Here is a 21450-nt window from a genome sequence, read left to right as displayed (position 1 = left end):
CCAAAGCGGAGATGTTTATGACTGATATAAAGTGAAACTGAAATGTGCTGTAATGCAGGTGTCTGTGCATTTTACAGCATTTCACATTGTTGAAATGGAAGGCAGCAGATTAATAACTTGACTGTGTCATGATAAAATAAAGAATGTGTTCTTGGAGCAGGGAAATGATGCATAAGTTACTCACTAATTCCAAGAATTTATTCTGTCCCAGAAATAATATCCTTTGCAATTTATTCGTAGAGGAAGAAGTTGGCTTAACACTGTGAAGTTCCTTGGTACTTTTAATAGAATTATATCCCACGTATGATTATTGCAATAATTGCTTCTATAATTAAGACTGCACAAAAGATCATTTGAGAACATATAGAAAATAAACTAACCTTACAGAGCATTTCCCTTTGGGATTGAAGTGTGATCTTGACCTAGGATATTTCCAAGAAGAAGTTGGTGCACATCTGTTATTATTATTTTTAATTATACAACCCCAGTGGTATATAAATGCTCACTTGTAGCTTCTGAGATCTGATCTACCTGATACAGCTTGGCATAGAGTTTGCAACTTCTGCTTTGAATCTTGCTGGGCGTTGCTGAAACCGTTTGACCAAACAACTCTTCAGAAGAGTTATTTTGTTGAGGTGCTTCTTGGATCACTTCTGATTCATCCTCCAGCGGTGCATAACCCCCAAAATTCTGAATGGTACCAAGCTCTGACCCTCAGCTTTGATTCTGCGGATCAGTTTGCATATGCTGATGTTTGGGATGTTTATTAACCTCCTGGGCCTTTCAGCAGGTGGAGGTACCAGTAAACCCACGTGTTTCATGCTTAGCTTTGGAGTGGAGGTGAGGGTATCTAATTTCAGGGTGCTTCCCTTTACTTGAAGTATAGTGTGATGCTTTGTGTGATGTTGCGAAGAGAAGTAAATGCTTCTAGATGGCATTTTAGAGCAGTGGTAAGATGCCTTAACTAGGATTTCTTAAATATCCCTAGCAGACAGGGATATTTAATATCCCTCTGTCTGCTAGGGATAGTAAAAGTCTCCATCTCATAACTCACGTTCCTTGCCTGTCCCCCTGACAGCACTTGTGACTGTTGCTCTCCCTGTTGAGTTGGGTTTTAAGTTTTTAATTTGAAAAGCATGTTGTTGCCTGTGCTGCTTCACTGTAGGTTCTTACAGGCCAACTTACATTGCTTCTTTGAGAAATGTGCACTTATCCAATCAGGTTGGCTACACCGTTGCCCAATTCACGTTATCCACAGAGCAGTCACAACAACTTTTCATTTGATTTAGGAAACCTTTGATCTGATAAGGAAGCATGCACGTGGCTCCTCTGTTTTCTCTTTGCTGAACATCACCATTTTCAGTTCCAGGAGCAAGATAATAGTGGCAAAAAGAGCTGTGTTTGAAAGCTGGAATTTGATACGGATGTAGTTTTGCTGAGAAGGGCTGCCTAACTTTCTCCTAGGCTAAGTGTTGTTCTCTAAGGAGCCTTTTGAATACCATGTGATACTCACAGCGGTGCTTTGGTCAGTGCAGGCTGTGCACCAAAGGCGTGTGCCTCCCCCATTCCCTGCAGAGCTCTGAATTAGCCCTCACAAGTTCTTCAAACACGGGCAGCTGAATTTTGCTGGCCCTGCTCCAGGCAGAGCGGCATTCAAGCGGTGCCTAACGAACTGGCATTTAATATGTTTGATTATATAACCTGCATGCTCTGTTGCAATTAGTTCTGAGCTCTTGAAACTTCCATATGCACCGCCTTGTTCTTTTCCCTCACCTCTGAAGCCCTGTTTCATTACAAACCAGGCACATACTGGCAGCTCACATGTGTTTGTCTAGCAGCCTCTTGCTGCTTTTCTTACCCTCAGTGATTTCTGGATTCGTTCACAGTTTGACACAAGGGTGGCAATCTCTGAGCTACAACGTTCCTTCCGTGGGCAGCCTGATACGTAGCCAAGGAAGGAAGTTTTCCTTAGGAGTTGTGTTTGCCAGAACATAGGATAAAATCTGACTTTTTATAAAGTCAAACAGTCATGAATATTTCCCAAAACATTTATCATAAGTGATAAAAAAAAAAAGATATGAATTTCAAAATATTGAAATCCTTGGGCCAAGAGAGTGTTTGTTGTTTGTTTATGTCTGAGGGAAAAAAGATGTTATACAGCCTATCAGCCAACCTTCACTCCACTCATTCATACATCCAGTTCAAAAGATGTGTGTTAATTACATATTTGGTTATCACTGTTTTTTGCTGGAATATAATTAATGTTTTAACATATGGGTGTGCTTGCATGCCGTTTTGTCACTGTAAGTTGCACTTTGATAGTATTTGGCAAGTTATTTGGAAAACTGTAATCTGTTTGTAGGCACTTAGCCATATTTGTATATTAAGTTTAATATGCATAATAGTGAAAAATGTTCAGAAATATAGGAGCAAGAACTGAATTAATGAATTATCAACGTTACTTTATTAACTAAGGTTGTTAACAGTTCTGTTAACAGATGTCAGTCATTACTAGGACACTTGTTTCAGATTTGTGCTTTTGAAATCTGCAGCTTTCAAAGCAGTAAGCTTTAGCATTGCACGTACTTTCAGTAAGGAAAGTGATTGAATTTAATTTAGGGGAAGATTACTTTTTATGAATAATTGATTTGGAATTTATGAATTTTTGTCTTTTGTTGTTTTATAAAATCACAATCAGGCCATCTGAAAAGAAAAGTTTGTATTTAGGGGGCCATCATAGAAATGACTATAATAGCAATTTCTTTAAAAACTTACTAATACATTTCTGTTCCTAATATTATGTTCATGTGTAAGTTCCTAAACAGGGCTGTAATTTGCCATGCTTATCTATTTTGAGCAGTACTTTGCAAATGAACTCATTGCTTTGAAATAAAACCAAAGGGATTATTATGGACAATCTCAATAGCAAAACCTTGGCCTTCAGTCTGCTGGGAGGAGGCATTTCCACCTCCCCAGGAGTGCTGAGGAATCCTCAGTGTGTCCCCATGTGGCTTCCAGAAAAAGGCTGGAATACACACCAGCATGATGGAAAAGTCCCAAAGAGGGAAGAGAAATTGAATTTTGGCATATGGGCTGCATACTCCAAACACTGTTCCTCCCAGTCCTTGCTGTTCTCTCGGGAGGCTTTCGCAGATAGGTGATACAAATCTGTTTTTTTCAGTGCTTTGGTATCCTGATCAGCATTTGGAAAGGCTTTTAGAGTGATAGAGTAGCTTGGGTTGGAAGGGACCTTAAACCCCACACAGTTCCAACCCGCGCTGTGGGCTGGCTGCCCCTCACCAGCTCAGGCTGTCCATGGCCAATCCAACCTGGCCTTGAGCATCTCCAGGGACGGGGCAACCACAGCTTCCCTGGGCAGCTGCGCCAGTGCCTCCAGTAAAGAATTTTCTCCTAATATCTAATCTAAATCTCTCCGCTTTTAGTTTAAAACCTCTTCCCTAGGATGTAGTAGTTTAAGCTTTGTTTTTTTTCTTAGCACCTGATGTTCCTTTTTTTTATTTTTTAAACTTATGTTATTATCTGTGAAGATGATTAGCAGTGGAATTGCTGGTAGCAGAATGCTGTAATTGGGCTCAAGCTAGCAGCCAGATGAGATAGAATCATAGAATCAGGTTGCCCAGGGTCTGATCCAGCTTGGTCTTGGAAGTCTCCAGGGACAGGGCATCAACCACATCTCTGGGCAACCTGTTCCAGTGCCTCACCACCCTCAGTGTAAAAGATTTTTAACTTTATCCAACCTGAATCTCCCCTCTTTGAGCTTGAAGCCATTTCCACTTGTTCTGTCACCACAGACCCTGATAAAGAGTCTGTCTCCTTCTTTCCTGTAGTTCCCCTTTAGATACTGAAAGGCTGCTCTCAGGTCACCTCACAGCCTTCTCTTCTCCAGGCTGAACAGCCCCAGCTCTCTCAGCCTGTCCTCACAGGAGAGGTGTTCCATTCAGTGGATCATTTTTCACTCTCCTGGATGCACTCCAGCAGGTCCACATCTCCCCTGTACTGAGGACTCCCCATCTGGATGCAGAACTCCAGGTGAGGCCTCACCAGCACAGAGCAGAGGGGCAGGATCACCTCCCTCGCCCTGCTGGCCGCGCATCTTTTGATGCAGCCCAGGATACAGTTGGCTTTCTGGGCTGTGAGAGCACATTGCTGGTTCATGTTCAGCTTCCTATCCACAAGTAGCCCCAAGTCCTTTTCAGCAGGGCTGCACTCAATCCTTTCGTCCCCCTTGTATTGGTAATGGGTGTTGCATTGGTAATAGGAGAGGGAGAAGTTAAATCTGTTTCAATGACAGTGTGTGCATTGAGGCAGATGGTGTTGGGAAGGCTGCTGCAGTAGCTGGGCAGTTACAAAATAAAAACCACAAAAAGATGTAGAAGTCATAACCAAGTGGCATGGGTGAACAGATTGTTGTAAACTTGAGTGCTACAGGCTTTGCTTAATCTTTGGTATCATTTCAAGGACCTTCCTTCCAATGAGAAGACTTTTTGGGGAGGAGAAAAAGCAGTTCATAAATGAGAAGTCTCCCTGTTTTAAGTAGGGATCTAGAGATCTACCTAAATGCAAAGATATATTTAACCTGAGCTTCCAGCAAGTTGTTTGTTGTGATATGTATGCAGGGCTTTTTCTGTTTGAAGACAAGTGTGCTCGTGTCATTATAGAGGAAGACCTCTATAAAAAGAAACATGTGACCTGAATCAAGGCAGAATAGGCTCAATTAATATTTTATGTAATCGGGTAAGGGAAATTTAATCTTTCAGACAAGGAGTCACCTGACCAGCAATGGTGCATACAGTCACTAATCCCAGTAGAAGGAAACGGGAAGTTTTTTTGATACTACCTACATGTTGCCATTGAAGACCAAAGGGAATTGCTAACTTAAACCTCTGAGAGCACCACGTGCTGCTGAAGGGGTGATGGTAAGGGATTTTACGGGAGCGTTTGGAGCTCAGGGGTGACTGGGAAAGGCAGCCCTCAGCTCAGAGCCAAGAGAGAACAGTAACTGTGGTCCCATGGTGCTCCGAGGCCTCTCATTTCCCATTGAGGCTGGGAAGTGAAACAGTGAACCCCTGGCTGGCGTGAGTCCAACGAGTGTCATTTGTTAATTAAATCATACACACACATAAATCTGCAGACAAAATAGCAAAATATACATAATGTGGAACTTCCCTGCAGATGGCTTTTTCTCAGTGCTTCAGCTGGAGCGAAGGCAGCATTCTAGTACCTCTGCATGGGGCTGACAGTTATTTGTTAAGTTCAGACCAGAAGCTTTCCTGAAAACCACCCACTTTTCCTGCTGTGGTTGGTGTGGGTTAGAGCCAGCTGGCTCTGCACCAAGCGGAACGAGGGTGTCAGGTCAAGTGGGAGCTCCACTGATTCAGCACAGGCATGCTCTGACCATACGGCTCACTTAGAGGCCCTGTCAGCAGCTCCCTCTCTGGGTGCTACGTGTCCCTGGACATGCTGAGCTTGGCCAAAGTGTGCTGCTGCTTTTTTAACCCCTAACCAGCTTAGCCAGCTGTCTAAGCGTGTGCCTGAGTTTAGGCAAGCATGGAATAGTTGACATGCCTGGCATTAGCACACTTTCATGTATCTTGTTATTGTACTGGAGCCAGTGCACGTTGCGTTTTGGGTTTTGGAGAGTTTTGTTTTTATTTCTCCGAAATTTTATTTTCTCTTTTTCCAAAACATAAGTTTATTTGGGGAAGTGGGAATGTAAATTGGTTCGGGGACACCAAGTGTTACTGTACAAAGTATATTGTGTAGGAAGAGTCAATCCATCCATTTCTTGATCTTTGTTATTCCGTTTGCTTAAGATGTTTGATTTTTCTATTACCATTAAAAAAGAGAAGCTTCCTATTTCAGCAGTGGTTATGAACACTTCCTTATTACTAGTGAAATGTAATGTATGCTTTTATGAGCAAAATAGCTACTATCTACTCAAAGCATGTATATTCATTGTGTGATCAGCAGTTTCCTACATAAAACTAATACTTAAATGGAGCCAGGAGTATTAAAGTATGTAATTGTTATTATTTAAATGTCCTGGATTTATTTGAAACAGACACATTTTTCTTGTATATATTTTCATTTTGTGCCCATAATCTACATTTTGAAGACATTCAGCAGTTAGGCTGTATACAGTTATACATGTATTAGCTGCTTTTTAATTTATTCCTGTATAATCCGGTAATATTAAATTCTGTGAAGTAAGGAACTGATCCTGTTTATTAAGATCAATAGATGCAGTGCTACACTCTGTGTATGTGTGTTGTGATTACTTTGTGTTTTTTTCTTTGTAGGATCTATCCTTAAGCATATAGCAAACTGATACATAAAGGTCTGATTCCTTAGGCTGTACTCAGAAAATATTCAGTGATGTCAATGCCTGAATAGGATCAGTCTCTTAAAAGGATAGAGTGTTTGAAACTGCTCTAGCTATTATTATTTCCTTCTGCAGAAAAATAATCTTGCTCATCAAAGCTTTAGAAATGGCATGAAGAAAGCCAAGTTCAGCAGGTCTTTTAACCATGCAAGATCTCAACCATTGCTATGTTAAAGCATAGCCCAGGACGTACCCACTGCTGTTCAACCGTGTCTTTCTCTTTTTTATTTATTTAGTTTTGTACTCCAGCAGCTACAAACGTACTGGCATCTAAAATCACTAATCTCAACCCATTACCGTTTTTGCTAATTTACAGTGATAACTGTGGCTCTGTTTTCATTAGGAGATGAAAGCCGGGAAATTAAAAAACAAATTACAGGGATGAGAAGATTACTGAATGACAGCACTGGAAGAATCTATCAGCGAGTTGGCAAAGAAGGAGAAAAACTGAAGGAGGAGCCCCAGGATTTAGACTTATGCTGGGCCCAACGCCTGGATCCCCCTGCAGAGTCTGAGGAGAGCCTTCATCCTTGTGAGAGCGACGCATGGAATGAATTATCACCCCAAGATAACCATTTTTCAGGGCAATATGGAACTCGATCCAAAACGTTCCAAAATCAGACACGAACCATGGCATCCAATGGTATGATCTAAACTACATACTAAGAATACTGCTTTTTCTCTTTTCCTTGTGCTGCACTAAGTTTCTGCCTTTGTTCTGATGATTTATTATACTGCTGCACTGAAATCAGTTATAGTTCGGAGTCAACAAAATGAGCACATAGTTATCACTTTGAAAAGGTGTGAAAGTGGGCATAGTGCTTTCTGCTACCATCTGTCCTAGGTTTTAAAACGGATTCCTGGTGATAGCACAGAATTACTCAATTCTGTTATATAGGCTTAATTTCTTTACAGTACTTCTTAAAACAGCTTTGGCCATTGTTATTATATTCATACCTAATTAAATGTCAAATTCTACCACTCCTCTTTGCAATGAGTAATGTAGCATTGCTGTGGCACTTCTTGTAGAGCAGGATTCTAGTGACTGTCATAAGCTGATGGAATCAGGCTTACAACTCTTTGCTGAACTGAAGGTACAAAATCCCAGTGTAACCATAGGGTCTTATTCTCATAGCACCACTGGAGAAAAGATGGGATGGAGCCTACCTATGAATAGCATGTACAAGACAGTGGTCTATTTTGTTCTGGCAGCAATACTTATCTTGAAGTAACTGGGGGAGGTGTGTCCTTTGAATGCATTTCTCTTACTGTCATCAGTCACAGAACTGAGGTTTTACTACCAGAATCTTGAAGGTCTTCTTTAACAATCCAAATTAAGGTTTTTTCCTCCAGATATTCAGCCTTGCACTTAGAAAGGTTTTCATATTAAAGGAGCACCTTAGTTCTGTCATCTGGTAGGCAAAAAAAAAAAAAAAAATAGATTGCACTTTCTGTAGATTGCAGTTTCTAGTTGACTCTGAAGATACTCAGACTTCCTGAATAGTTGTGTGTCCTTATCTAAAGGCAAACGTGCTCTCATTACTTGTATCATACAAAAAAAAAAAAAAATTCTATTGTTATTCTCAGTACTGCCCTATAGGAAGTGTCATCCCTGCACTGAAAGATACACAGACTTAAGTTTCACAGGACTGAGTGTTTCTCTGTATAGACAGTGATTCACTCAGCTGTACCAGGTGGTGTGGAGAAAGGTTGCAGTAAGTCCTGCTAGGTTTGTTTGCTTTGTAACACTTATTTTTTTAAAAAAGGGGAAAAAAAAAAAAAAGACAGCCACTATTTAAAGATACAGTGTAACTTAGAGCCAGATGTAGGGCAAAGAGACGTAATGCTTGTTTTAGACTTGAATGCAAAATCCAATCTATGTATACTGTGGTGGGATTTTAAGTGTGGAAGGGCCTGGCTCCCTCTTTGGCCTGAGAGTTCCTGGGCACCTGCAGGGACAGTTCTTAGCACGCATAGAAGTGTCTGAGCCTGCACAGCTTAGGTTCCTGATTCCTGGATCCAGAAAGTAGGTGGAGCAGCACCTATTTCCCCCTCAGGGGCCTGATTCAGCATGTGAACTAAACCATGTTGACGGGATTTGGCCCCATCTGCAAGAAAATGTCAACTCTTTAGTATTCTATATTTTCTGTATGAGGAGAAGAGATTTTTGGCTGACTGACATCCCACAGCATCAACAATAATCTCTGTGAAAGTCAGTTTGGCTTGAGTGGTCTCACTGTCCCTGCAGAATGGATGCCCAAATCTCCCATCTGTTCCGGGAGTGCATGGAAGGAGCCTGGGTGGAGACACCTTTCACCCCTCCCTTTGCAGCTCTTCTACTGCAGAAAGGAATGTAATCTTTAGGCTATTACATAAAGCTGGGTGTGGGCCCTCTCCCCTGGCCACCTCTGAGAGGTGGCTTGCCCAGTTCTTTGAGGGCAGATCACAGGTTCTGCCTGCAGCTGGGTGTTCTGGATCCTGCTGGGCAGTCTCTCTGCTTGGTTCTGGTGCCCAGTCTGTCAAAGGAGACTAATGACATGGGCTGCAAGTGATCTCTGTAAGTGTTCCTCATCTAGCATAGTTTTTTGGGGGCAGAAGTGCACTGTTCAGAGCACAGGATTATAACCTAGGCTTGTCAGGCTTAGGTGATGACTGGGGAGATATCCAGGCCTCTATAGCTGGTGATATGAGTAAAGAAACCATTTCTATCCATTGGATAGATATTGGATGGGAAGCTAGGGTTTGGCAGATATTCACTGTAGGCTGCCTGAATTACTCAAATTGAATGCAATGGGCACCTCAGGTCATCTAGTATAGCTATTTACTTGCATGATGAAGGTGGTTCAGGAAAAGGCTGGAATTAATGTTCAATAAATGCTGGCATAGAAGGCAGTTGTGAAAAAGATATTGGCAAAGAACAGACGAAAAAGAGGGAAGGAGGATTGAGAAGAGACTTGGTATTGCTGCAACAGAAGGAAGAAAAGGCAAAGCAAAGTGATTTGTTCCAAACTGGACTTAAGGCAGCAGTTCTGCAAGTCAGGATGTCAGGTCGATGTCTGTGACCCGCTGATTTTAGCAGAAGCATCTTAGGGCTATAAACAGTGATAAGCATGCCTATCCAATTACAGCCACCAGACTCGAGTCTGTCTGAAATAGTTTCACTTCTTCTGTCCTGTAGGTAATCTGGCAGTGATGCAGCAGCTGGATTTCTTTTTTTGGTTATGCCAAGACTGTTTGCAATGGATTTCACTTGTATGCTTTTCAAATATAAACTTGCATAGCAATATTACACTAAATGAATTTACTCTCTGCAAATCCAGCTGTAAGAACCACTGTCCTGGGCTACTTGCTGCTCACACGGGAAGCAGTGTAGTTCTGTGATGTATTTCTGTCTTCCCTCAATCATACGAGCCAGTATCAAATTCACATGCTGGCTAGCTTCCAAAAGAGAAGGAGATGGCTCTTTAAAGACTCCTTCATAAAAATAAAAAGTCTGTTCTCTTTTTGAAATTAAAAATTGATTTATAACAAGTTGAAAAGGGTTGCTTTTGTCCTCTAAAAATGATAAAGGTAGTGCTTGGAACAATGACTGAGAACACTCTACGAGATGTTTCTTACAAAACAGTAGCTGATCAGAAGAGGGAGGGTAGAAATAAAATAAAAAACCCTCATGAATATGTATAAAGTCAGTAGAACCCTGCTTTGATTTGAAATATTGGTGGTCTCTTTTCCCATTTCCAGTATCTATGGTAGATTTACATGGGTAATTTCTATCAATGCTAATAGGGATTATAATGTAAATCCCCCATGCCTCAGTGGGAAAATAGACCTTTTGGTTTTCCATTGGGAGCCTCAGTGCTTGCATGCTTTCGTTAGGATTGTATTATATTGCAACAAGGAAGATGTACAGGTATTTAGTGGTGGAATTTGCTTTGTCCAATTTTTACAAGTAATTCACCACACTGTAGAGGTTTTGTTAAGAAGAAAACAAAAGCCAGTAGCCCTGTCTCCCACTGTAGTCTCCCAGATACTATTTGCTAGTATCTGGGTCATAGTTTGACTAGGATGCTTGATTCTGATGAAGACATAAGTCTTATCCTAAGGAACATATTAATCTAAAACAGAGAAGTGAGAAAGGTGTAGCCTGGAGGAAGGAATGAGTAGGATTTTCTATGCATTTCTCTAATTAATAAACTTTCCTAATTTTCTGGGACTCCACACTTCTGGGAAACACATGCTCCATTTCTGCCATACATGCTTGTCTTAATGAAAAGTACAGAGTTATGCTGATGCTATTAAATTTGTAAGTAGTCTTGACCTTTACATCTACTTTAAAAAGTGTACATCAACAAATAGGTAGAAGGGTGTTGGAGCCAAATTCAAGGGTTCTGAGTTACCTGCTGCAAAGCTTAACAAGTACAGAGGGAAAAAAAATGTTACAGTGGGCTAAAAACACTTTATGAGCCACTCAAAAGAGAAAATCCAATCTGTGCCCCAAGGAGCTTTCAGTGTGAAAACATAGGATACAAAGGAAGGATGAGTTCAAACAATGCAGGGTTTTGCTGAGTCAATAGTCCAGTTTTGTTTTAGTAGGAGTCTTTCAGATTTAGTTTCACAAGTAACCCATTTCTGGGAGAAAAAAACACTACTTTTCTCAGGTGTGACAGATTTTGCATAACGCCTAACAGGCTGAATGGAAGTAGACATAGAACAAGAACCTGGAAAGGGAGTTTTGAGGAGCATAGGGCACACTGAAAGACCTAAGAAAGGGCTGGATCAGTTCAGCTGTGGCTGGGTTGCCATTAGCCATTGCAAATGAAAATTGAAGTCAAAGAATGTGTGCAGGTCTGACATCAGTGGAGCTCTGATGAAAAGAATGCAAACCAAACCTAAAAAGGTATTAATAACTGGTTTGGCTTCAGAGGAAAGCAAAAGTAATAATGAAAACTGGAAGGATTTATGAGCAAAGATAAAATGAGTTGCTTGTGTTCACTTTAGCCAAGAAATGATTAAAGGGCACCTGATAACTGTCAGGATATAGAAAGAAAAGGGAAATATACCCTCTGAAGTCCACCACATGTGACAACAAGTGAGATGATTTTTGTTCCATCCATTCATGTATATCTTCATAAAGTGATCATCCCTCCTCTTGCATGCTTTGACGAGCAGTGAAATAGCCATCAATTTAAATGATGCTAAGCACATTCTGAAATGAAGGGAGGTACAGTTCATCTGGCCTCAGTTTCAAGCAGATATTGCTAGGAGTTTTGTTGCATTTTGGATTTGTTTGTTTGTTTATTGCAATATTAAAGCCAGGGATACTGTTATTTTAAACTAAAGCACAGGATACAACTGTTCAGGTAAAGCTTGGGAACTTGGAGCTGTTGCAGCCTATCCTGATTGAGGACCTGCCATGCAAAACATCTGGAAGCCAAGGCAATAACGATATCATTGCAAAGAGGTGGAATTGTGTAAATTCAGTTAAACAGTAGTAATGGATACTACAAAAGGAGGATCTCTTCAAATACAATGTGAATCATCAAAGAGAAACTTCAGAAAACCCATCTTGTAGGTTGCAGTATTAGAAAACATGCCATTAGAAACAATTCCATATTGGTGACAGAGGAGCAAATCTGAAAGATTTCCTCGCTGGTGGTTCATTTCTAGTCTGCTTTTTTATTTTTTTTCTTTTTATTTTTCTCTGAATAGAAGATTTTATTTTCATTCTCAATTCTTCATGTGGTAACGAATCACATGTAACATTCAAGCAGTTTAAAAGTTCTAAGGCCTCCATTGAATGTGCAGTATAAACCTTTATTACGCAGCCTGTCTTCATTCTTTGTAGGACTGCTCTGAGAGATGGGCTTTTTTGTGTGTGATAAAGTGAGTATGTTTATAATGAGGTTTGGTGCTATTGTTATTCAGGATGAACTAGCCTGACAATAGAGAGCCCTGCTGTGAAGAGTGCATTGTATTCAGGCTCTGAGCCATCCCCTACTGTATATAATTGCACATACTAGCAATTGGATAAAGCCTAGCAGCCTTTTCCTCTTAAAGGAGCACATAGGAAATTATTTGCTTTTTTGTTTTGGATCTAATTTCATGATCAAGTGTATTGATAAAAGTTTCAAATGCTTGTGGGTCATTTTTTTTTATTTGTGGATTACATAGTCTCTCCCCTATTTCTTTCCTTTCTCTTTCAGGAGAAATTCCAATGGTGAATTCATCAATTGGACCAAACTGCTGTACATGTAATTGCCAGTCAACTCTACAGGCTATTCTTCAGGAGCTCAAGACCATGAGGAAACTGATCCAGATTCAGTCAGGTACAATGACCAGTCCCATGTGTGTCCATGACTAGCATCTCCTTGTTGGAGAAATGGTCTGGTAGAAAGAAATCTGCCTAGAGGTTCAGCAGAACCTGGCTTGTTTCCTGCTTTAATGACACGTTGTTCAAAGTGAAATTTGTGCAGGCTCTATGGAAATGTGATTTTCATTTCTCAGGGCCAGATCCTTACCTGTAACAAGGGACATTAAGTTTTAAGAATCTTTTGTGGTTAAATTTTAGAAAACTAATGTGGCTAGATGCTGTAGTAATGGGAGCTGAATGGTAGGCCTGGTAGGCTTAGGTGCCAGAACTACCCCCAGTTTGTGTGTATTTGTTCAGAACTGGAGGACGTTTCTTTACCTGTCACTACCTAGTTCACTAACATTAGGGAAAACAAAACTAAAACAAAATTGGAAGGCAACTTGAGGTTATTGTATAACATTTCATTCAAAGATCTTTCAAGTTCCAGCTTCACGATAGCCTAAGCTGAGCTAGCTGCTGTACATTGTGGGCTCTCCTGCTTTTTAGGCTGGCTTATCAGCTCCTCTGTTGAGCTGATGTTCAGCTTCCAATGGAGCTAGCAGAAATCTGTTTTTGGGGAACACTCTGAGGGCTGGGTTAGGAGCTGTGCAGTGCCAGAAAAGCATTAGAACCAGATGTTCAAGAAATGTTTAGATGTTGTGCTAAGGGACGTGGTTTTGTGGGGAGATATTAGTGGTGGGTGGACGTTGGACTAGATGATCTTTTCCAACCTGGGTGGTTCTATGATTCTAAGATAATGGGCAGCTGGGAATTAAATGGTTCACTGTAGGCTGCAGTGAAGCTGCAGCCTCTGTGCTTCATAAAAATTAGCATAGATATTAATGAGGAGTATTAGATTGGTGGTTTTGTCAGTTGAGTTCCCCATCTGTTGTGAATGATTGGGGATGGAACTATGGAGATTTTTCTCTTACGGTAGCTGTACAGTACCAGCTCTGTAAGAAGAGGGAGTGTGGAGTAATTACACAAATATGGGTGGAGTGAAGGGCTTATCATAGTGAGCCAAGAGAAGGATCAGACAGATTTTGTAATCTGTATTGGACTGGAAATGCTTTTCAAAAAGTCATCCATTTACAAAAAAAGGACACGAAGGCCCAGTTTTAAAGAACTGGCTGGGACAGGGAATTCTTTGCACAGTTAAACTGATTGCATTATGTGCCTGATTAAAAATGACTTGAGTGAAAGGTACAGACTGGAGTTTACGTCTGAAGAGCTGGTTCCTCAATAGCAAGAACAGTTCTAATTTATTAGATATCTACCATGTAAACAGTTTGTGAATCTCTTAATGCAAAGGCCAGAATGTGCTTCGTGTTTCCTGATATGTATGGAAAAATAGTTTTGTAGAGAAAAGAAAATGTTTGGTCTTTTTTGTTGCTAATAGAAAAAAAGCCCACCAATGTAAACATGTATATGAAGGTGTAGTAACTTCTTTTGGTATTCAGATGGCCTTCTGTCCAAATGCTAAACAAAAAATGAGAGCATTGTAAGTTCTTATCGGGAATGAAGTGCCCCAGAAATCATGTAATAAACAGTGTAATAAGGTGTTTTTTTTCCTTAGCTTTTGTAGATGAGGACTGTTTGTATTTCACTTGTAGTTTGGAACGAATTAGATTTGCGTGTGGTAAAACAAAGATGTATAGCACTTCAGATTTCTTTTTCATTTTGCTCTTGATCTTATTAACTGATCCATGGAGACAAGTCATTGTGTCTGCAGTGTTCTGTCACATTGGCGTGGGTTCAGGACTGGTGCCTTAATTTGTACAAATGACTTTGAATAGTGGGTACTGGCAAATGTGAAACATTGATAAATATAAAATATGATATCTTAGGTTTCAAATGTAAGACATGAACTGTCAGTTTCTGTGTACGAGCAAAAAAACCAACCTGATGTAACTGTGTGACTTCTTTCCTAAAAAATTAAAGTATTGAATAGTGTTTTCACTCATTCTTGACATAATAATATTTGAAATGTTCTTGCTGAGCTAATTAACTTGGTGACTATGCTCAGAAAAATAACTGTAATTGCATTAGCACTTGTGCTGTTTTATAAAAGATGCTCAAAGACAGTGAGATTTTCAGTCATTCAAGAGAGCATACAAATTAATCATTACTTAAGTCCTTCGTGTCACTGGCCGTCCGGTGGTCACTAGGAAGAAGAGCCATATATTTCTAATTCTCTTAAAATACTATTCATCAATATGTCTTCAAATACCACATACTGGAGCTCGGTGTCATTATCTCCATTGTACATACTGGAAAATTATGCAAAGGAGATAAAATGTAACTGTTCCACATGCACAAACAGCACTGAAAACTATACCATTTATCCAGAAGATGAGTTCAGTGTGCCTGTAGTTTAATGGTGTGTCTGTGTGGTTATACATGTTTCTTTGTTTATAAATTCAATTCATTACTTTTTTCTCATTCAGTTGGGACTCAAAACAGACAACAACCTCCTGTTCCTCTGATTTGTGCGCAAAAGTCAACAATATCAAGAAAGAGAAATAAAAAGAAAAAACTGCCCCTCAAAACTGTTGAGCCATTTACTATGAATAAGAAAACCAGTGCTGTAGAGAATGATAAGAAGCTGTCAGCGAACCCTGAAAGTTCCAATCTGCAAGCAGTTGAACCCCCTCTCAACGTAGAAACCCCTCTTTCAGGATTTGGAATTATCCTTGAATCAGCTTCATCAGATGTAAGTTATATTTCAATACATTGAATCACAGGTTTCTAAAGCACTGATCTGGGAAAACATGTACATGTCAGCTTGAAATGTATTCCCTCTTTGTGCTGAATAAACAAGAAAACCTTGGGTAGATTTGAATGGAGACAAATGCTGCAGTTTGGGTAGTTTTTTGTTTTTCTTTTCCAACTTTCACAAATATGAAATTCAGAATTGAATTTAAAGCTTCCTGGTGTCTGAGCTTGCAGTGGAAATTTGTTCGTCATCTTTCAGGTCCCAAGAGATCAGGAAAGTGCTACATTTATAAACAGTTCCAAAACTCTGTCATTTATTGACTAATTCAGGTAGTTCTCTCATATGCCCTTATCCTACCAGGATGTAGTCATGCACTTTATTTTATGACTGGCTGGTTCTGCTGGCTTCAGAGGTCTTCTCACATCCATAAAGCTCATACCCGAGTCTGCTGATCTGGATCCTTTAGTCTTCAACATTGTGGTTGCTAGATAAGTGCCTTGGCACTATTGATAATTTGACTTGTAACTAAAGGAGCCAAAATTTCTTGCTCTTAAAACATGTACTCGTCACATGTAAAATTGCACAGAGGCTGCTTTCTTGATTCACATAACATGTATGCACCAATAGAAACATCGTGTATTTGGTGATTTGCTTTGTTTAATGACCAAACAGATGTTGTCTGAATAGTTCACTGATGAGTAAACTGATCATTAATTTCTCTAATACATTTTTAATTTTGAGAAGGTAATTTTCAATTTTGTAAATACTGTGAGATAGAAAAGTATAATTAAATTCAGCATCAAAAAGCATAAATGAAAACAATGCTGGAGATAATGTTCTACCTTTCTGAAAGTGGGAACTACTAATATAAGAGAGCAGTGGTGATAATTCAGTTATATAGATGCAAGCCACACCACTAATTAGGTTGCAGTCTCATGCCATAGGGTCTCTGTAGTGATGAGGTAACCAGTTCCATGCTTTCTCTGAGGTTTCTCAGAGGTCCTTTTGTACTATGATGTTTCCTAATGTTTGAGGGAATGTTTTGGGGTGAGGCCAGTAATTTATCACCAGTGTGTTTTTCCTGCTTACAGTTTGTCTTTGCTTGTGGCACTCTTTTCAGCTTGAAACATAGTTTTGAAAACAGTGCTTTTGTTTTGTGCTTGCAATGGAATTTAATTTGTCTTTATGAATGTGTTTCGTTGCTGGGCACAGTCCTTTGCAGATGCCAGTTTGAACTTAAGAAAGAACAGCAAACCTGTGGTTCATAAATCAGATCTTCATCTGCCCCACCATGCTTTGAACAGCATTTACCACAGCAGTTGTTTGAATATAGTTACAGAGCTCCAAGACAAACAAATTGATTTTTGTTTTGCCTTTGGAAATAAAACTGTTGAGTTCTGAAAAGAGATATATTTAACAGTGGAAATAAAATGTGACCTTAAACATTTTGAGAAAGCTAAATAAAGTCATTTCTTTCTGAATGAATGGTAGTATTATCTTTTTCTCTTTAGTCATAAGGATCTCTAGCGTGCTCACTACCAGCAGGTCTGAGTGCCTAAGGAAACTGGAAGATGTTTTGCATAGCACTGTAATTTAATGTTCTCTTTACAATATTGCATGAGTCGCGGGGTCATACACAGTACTGCTGCCACTGTAGTTTTCCCCATGTGTATTGAACTTTAAGGTCGTACAATAATCTGAGTTGGAAAGGGATCGTGGGTTTGAAGTACCATGGAGCTCCAGCTCCTAGCTCCACACAGACCACCCAAAATCCAAACCCTATATCTGAGAGTGTTGGCCAAACACTCCTTGAACTCAACTCACTGCCATGCCCACTGCCCTGGGCAGGCTGTTCCATGCCCACCGCCCTGTGGTGCAGACCCTTTCCCTAACACCCCCTGCCCCTCCCCTGACACAGCTCCATGCCATTCCCTCAGGTCCTGTTGCTGTTGCAGAGCTCAGAGCTGCCCCGTGAGACCTCCCCTCTCTCTCCTCTTCTTTGGGCTGAACAAACCAAGAGACCTCAGCCACTCCTGATACATCTTATCCTCCGGACCCTTCACCATTTTTGTAGCCCTCTAATAGTTTGCTGTCCTTTTGTACTGTGGCACCTAAACTACACCTGGTGCTGGAGTTGAGGCCACACAGCACAGAGCAGGGTGGGACAATCCCTTCCCTTACCCAGTGGCAATGCTGGGTCTGGTGCACCCTGGGGTACGGTTGGCCTTTTTGGCTCCAGGACACACTGCTGACTCATATTCAACTCGCCATTGACATCTCTGCTGAAGATCTGAGTTTCTTTTATGGAAAATTAGAGCTGCAAAACCAAAACCAATGCAATTAGTTCAGATTTGCTAAGATGAAATAGTGCTGCTTATGAACATGGAAGAAGCCTTTGTTCAACTCAGTGAGACCAACTCTTAATCTGGACCTTGGGTCGGATAACCCACTTTTTTATGTAATGATCTGTTACTTTTAGTTAAACCTTCTTGTGTTTGTTTTACTGTTGTAATGTTTCATTTATAATCTAATCATTTCTAATCTAAGCAGGGCAGCCTACTGAAATGTTTAGGATTAATTCACTGCCTGTTAATTTTAGCACTGCATAAGCCTTTGGCATTCAGGTCTTATTTATTTTATTGTAAAGGAGTAGTTTACTCACCAGTTCCTTATGCCAGAATCATTACCTGTTAACAAATGCTTTTCCTTTTGAGAAATCACATTTAAATTGATCATAAAGTTTAATTGGGTACTGATTGTCTTTGATGGAAGAATAATTTTCAGCTAAAGGAGAGCAAGTATAAATCAGTATTTTTCCTTCAGCCGATATAGAAATTGATTAAAATATTTAATATGAGGAATTCAAAGCTAAAATAACATTGACTTCTCCATGCTGATGCACAGGTGAGGTTTCAACTGCATTTTACAGCTGTTTTAGTGAGAATGACTTCTGTCCTAGCCTGCTGGTATCATTGAGGTCACCTTAGATTACTATCTTAAGACCAAAGAAGCAAAATAGGGTAGGATACTTTTGACACCATGACAACTACATTCTGGTTTTTGAGTAACATGAAGTAGATTTTTTCCCAAATAGTAAACTTGGCTCATATTATTTACATTTGAAAATCTTGCTGTCACCAGAAACTTAAAAGTAAAATATTAAAAGCCCACCTACATCAGAAGTTTGTCAAATGTCAAATAGAGTAACTCTGTTTTGCTGGATCCAGCATTTTTACAGTTCTCACGGTAAAAAAAAACAACTTTTTATCCAGGAGAAACCGAAGAAAATGTGTTTTTCAGTTTATTATTTTTTTATTACTATCTGCATATTTTACAAATCTTCATTCTGGCTTCCAAAAGCATCGTGGTCTTCACTTTCTGTGTACCCATCACCCAGTAAACATGCATTCAGTGATAGTGTATGCTTTGAAGATATTTCTTGCTGTAACTCTCTGGGTATTGATTTTAAAAATCCATGGAAAAAGAGTTATGCAGCCAAATCCTTCTACAGTTGGCAGCCCTTTCCTCCAGCTAGACTCAATAAATTTGCAGGTGATTTGATGTAGGCTGGCATTTGCTCTTGCTCTGTAAACATTTTCAAAAATGCACCATCACTGGTGAATGTATTTTCATACAGGGAAAAAAAGAAGAAAGAGCAAGTTGTTAGGAATGAGGCTGTAATGTTACTTTATTTTCTCATATCACAATCACAGATTTGTTGTTGTTGTTGTTTTTTAACCCTTTCCAACTTCCAGATATTGTCTTAAAAAATACAGTCTCTTCTTGATGCATCTTCAAGCTATATAAGTAATTATTCCATGCAGATCCTTGTATAAGCATCTTGTGGTGATGGACATAGAAAGAAGAAAATGCTGTAAATATTGTTCATGTAATTTCTGATTTGTACAGACAGGGGCAGCAAAAAAACTCAGAAAGTGGACTTCTTTGAAGGCCTTTGTCTGCTTTGGCCCATGGTGTACTTGTGACAAGTCTGATGAAATACAAGATGATTTTTTTCCCTCTTCTGCTTCTCCATCTCCCTCTTCTGCTCCTCCATCTCCCTTTCTGGAAGTGATTTGCCTCTCAGATTTTTTGTACTGAAATAAGCCATGTGCGTATCATCATCCTGTTCTGAGGATGCATTTAGGGGATATGAAACCAAGGGAAAAGTAGCTGATCAGCAAGCCCTGGCGAAGAGACAACCTCCAAGTCATCCTCTACTTCATGTCATATAGATGGTATTTGCACTGAGAGCCCTCAAGTTGCATGGAATGGGGATGTTGGCCCTGCAGTTGTCCTTCCTGGAAATACCTGGCTGTCCCACAGCATGCAAATCATGCTTAAAATGATTAGCTAAATGGCTCAAAAGCTTTGTGTAGGAATATCACTCTAGGATGATCATCTGGTTTGTAATTATTATCCAATATTGAAAGGTATCTCTTTTCTTTTTTGTTAACTATATGCCTTGAAATAATGTCAGTGATTGTTAACTATTACAGTGGCTAGACATAAGTATGATTATTTGATTTGCCTTTTGAAGTTCTTGTTCACTGATGGAGTTTGATTTCAATGAAGCAGGCTGCTGCGGTATTGAATAGTTGGAAAAAGATTCATGATTTGATTATTTAAGTGATTGAGAAATCTCACCAGATGCATGATTGAAGTAAAATAATGTGTTTGAATGCCATTTTAATTAAAACATTTGTGTTCTTTTGGTAGCCAGAAGTGCAACTTGCAGAAGGCTTTGATGTCTTCATGCCGAAATCTCAGCTGGACTCTATATTATCAAACTATACTCGCTCAGGAAGTCTGCTATTTAGGAAGCTGGTTTGTGCATTTTTTGATGACCAGACTTTGGCTAACTCTTTACCAAATGGCAAAAGGAAAAGAGGGCTCAATGACAACCGGAAAGGACTAGACCAAAATATTGTGGGTGCAATAAAAGGTATGTTTTTACTTTCTTTCATGTGTGTAACTAGAACATATTCTCAGCTGAGGAGGATGTAAAGGGATTAGAATTTCTGACGTGCATTAGGTCTATTAAAATATGCAGTCTTATTTTTATTCTCTTTCATTCACTTGTTAAAAATAGATTCTACAGGGACAGCTTGTGTTAAGTTTAAGCCAATGATTCCGGTTTCTGAAGTCAGGCTCTAAGGTTAGAATCTCAATGTTCTTTTAAGTTAATTTTTTTTTTTTCTGGATATCAGAGGCACAAAGAAATCTTGAAAACATAATGAGATCATAACTGTTCCTCTTTAATCAAAATTCTGAGGCTTGCTGTATATCTGACTGTGTCTACTCTGTAAATAGTTCAGTAGTTGGTGGCTGAATGGGGGAGAAGTGGTGGAAGATTATGTTGGGACCAGGAGATGAGTTTGTTGCTCATAAAAACTGTGATGGTTTACCTTTTGTGGAAACAAATTTCTTAGTTGGGTGTTTCTTATGTTACATGGTTTTTGCTAGTGATCACTACTTTCCAGGTTCCAGGATAACACATCTACCATCAAACACTGTGATCACAATTTATAAAGAGCTAGCTAGCATTACATGGGAGATTCTGAATTGGATTCTGCATTTTTGAAATCTCATATAGCAGAAAAAATACGCAAGTTATAAAAAGACAGGCTGCACTGCAAAGCAGAGCTGACCAAGCACGAATACATGCTGACCAAGATCAAATACAGGCTAGGCAGAGAATGACTTGAGAGAAGCCCTGAGAAGGATTTGGGGGTGTCCACTGATAAAAGACTCAACAGGAGCCAGCAATGTGTGCTTGCAGCCCAGAAGGCCAACCATATTCTGGGTTGCATCAAGAGAAGTGTGACCAGGAGGTCAAGGGAGGTGATTCTGCCCCTCTGCTCTCGTGAGATCACATCTGGATGCATCCAGTTCTGGAGCTCCCAACATAAGAAAGATATCAGGCTGTTGGAGTGGATCCAGAGGAGGGCCATGAAGATAATCAGAGGGCTGGAGCAGCAC

General features: G+C 39.9%; 1 protein-coding gene across 4 annotated transcripts in view; it reads left to right on the top strand.

Annotated features, from left to right (window-relative positions):
* The window catches only part of BEND7 (BEN domain containing 7), a 48292-nt gene that overhangs the window by 7651 nt on the left and 19191 nt on the right, over positions 1-21450 (top strand). For all 4 annotated transcript variants that reach the window (XM_031588159.2, XM_090134914.1, XM_090134903.1 and 1 more), the window contains exons 3-6: positions 6747-7046; positions 12607-12729; positions 15200-15465; positions 20188-20413. In XM_031588159.2, coding sequence (XP_031444019.1) covers positions 6747-7046; positions 12607-12729; positions 15200-15465; positions 20188-20413 — 915 coding nt within the window. The remainder of the gene's footprint in view (positions 1-6746; positions 7047-12606; positions 12730-15199; positions 15466-20187; positions 20414-21450) is intronic.

Source organism: Phasianus colchicus, chromosome 1, assembly GCF_987193195.1.
Source record: "Phasianus colchicus chromosome 1, bPhaCol1.hap1.1, whole genome shotgun sequence".
Classification (NCBI taxonomy): domain Eukaryota; kingdom Metazoa; phylum Chordata; class Aves; order Galliformes; family Phasianidae; genus Phasianus; species Phasianus colchicus.
This window is presented reverse-complemented; position numbering and strand designations above follow the sequence as displayed.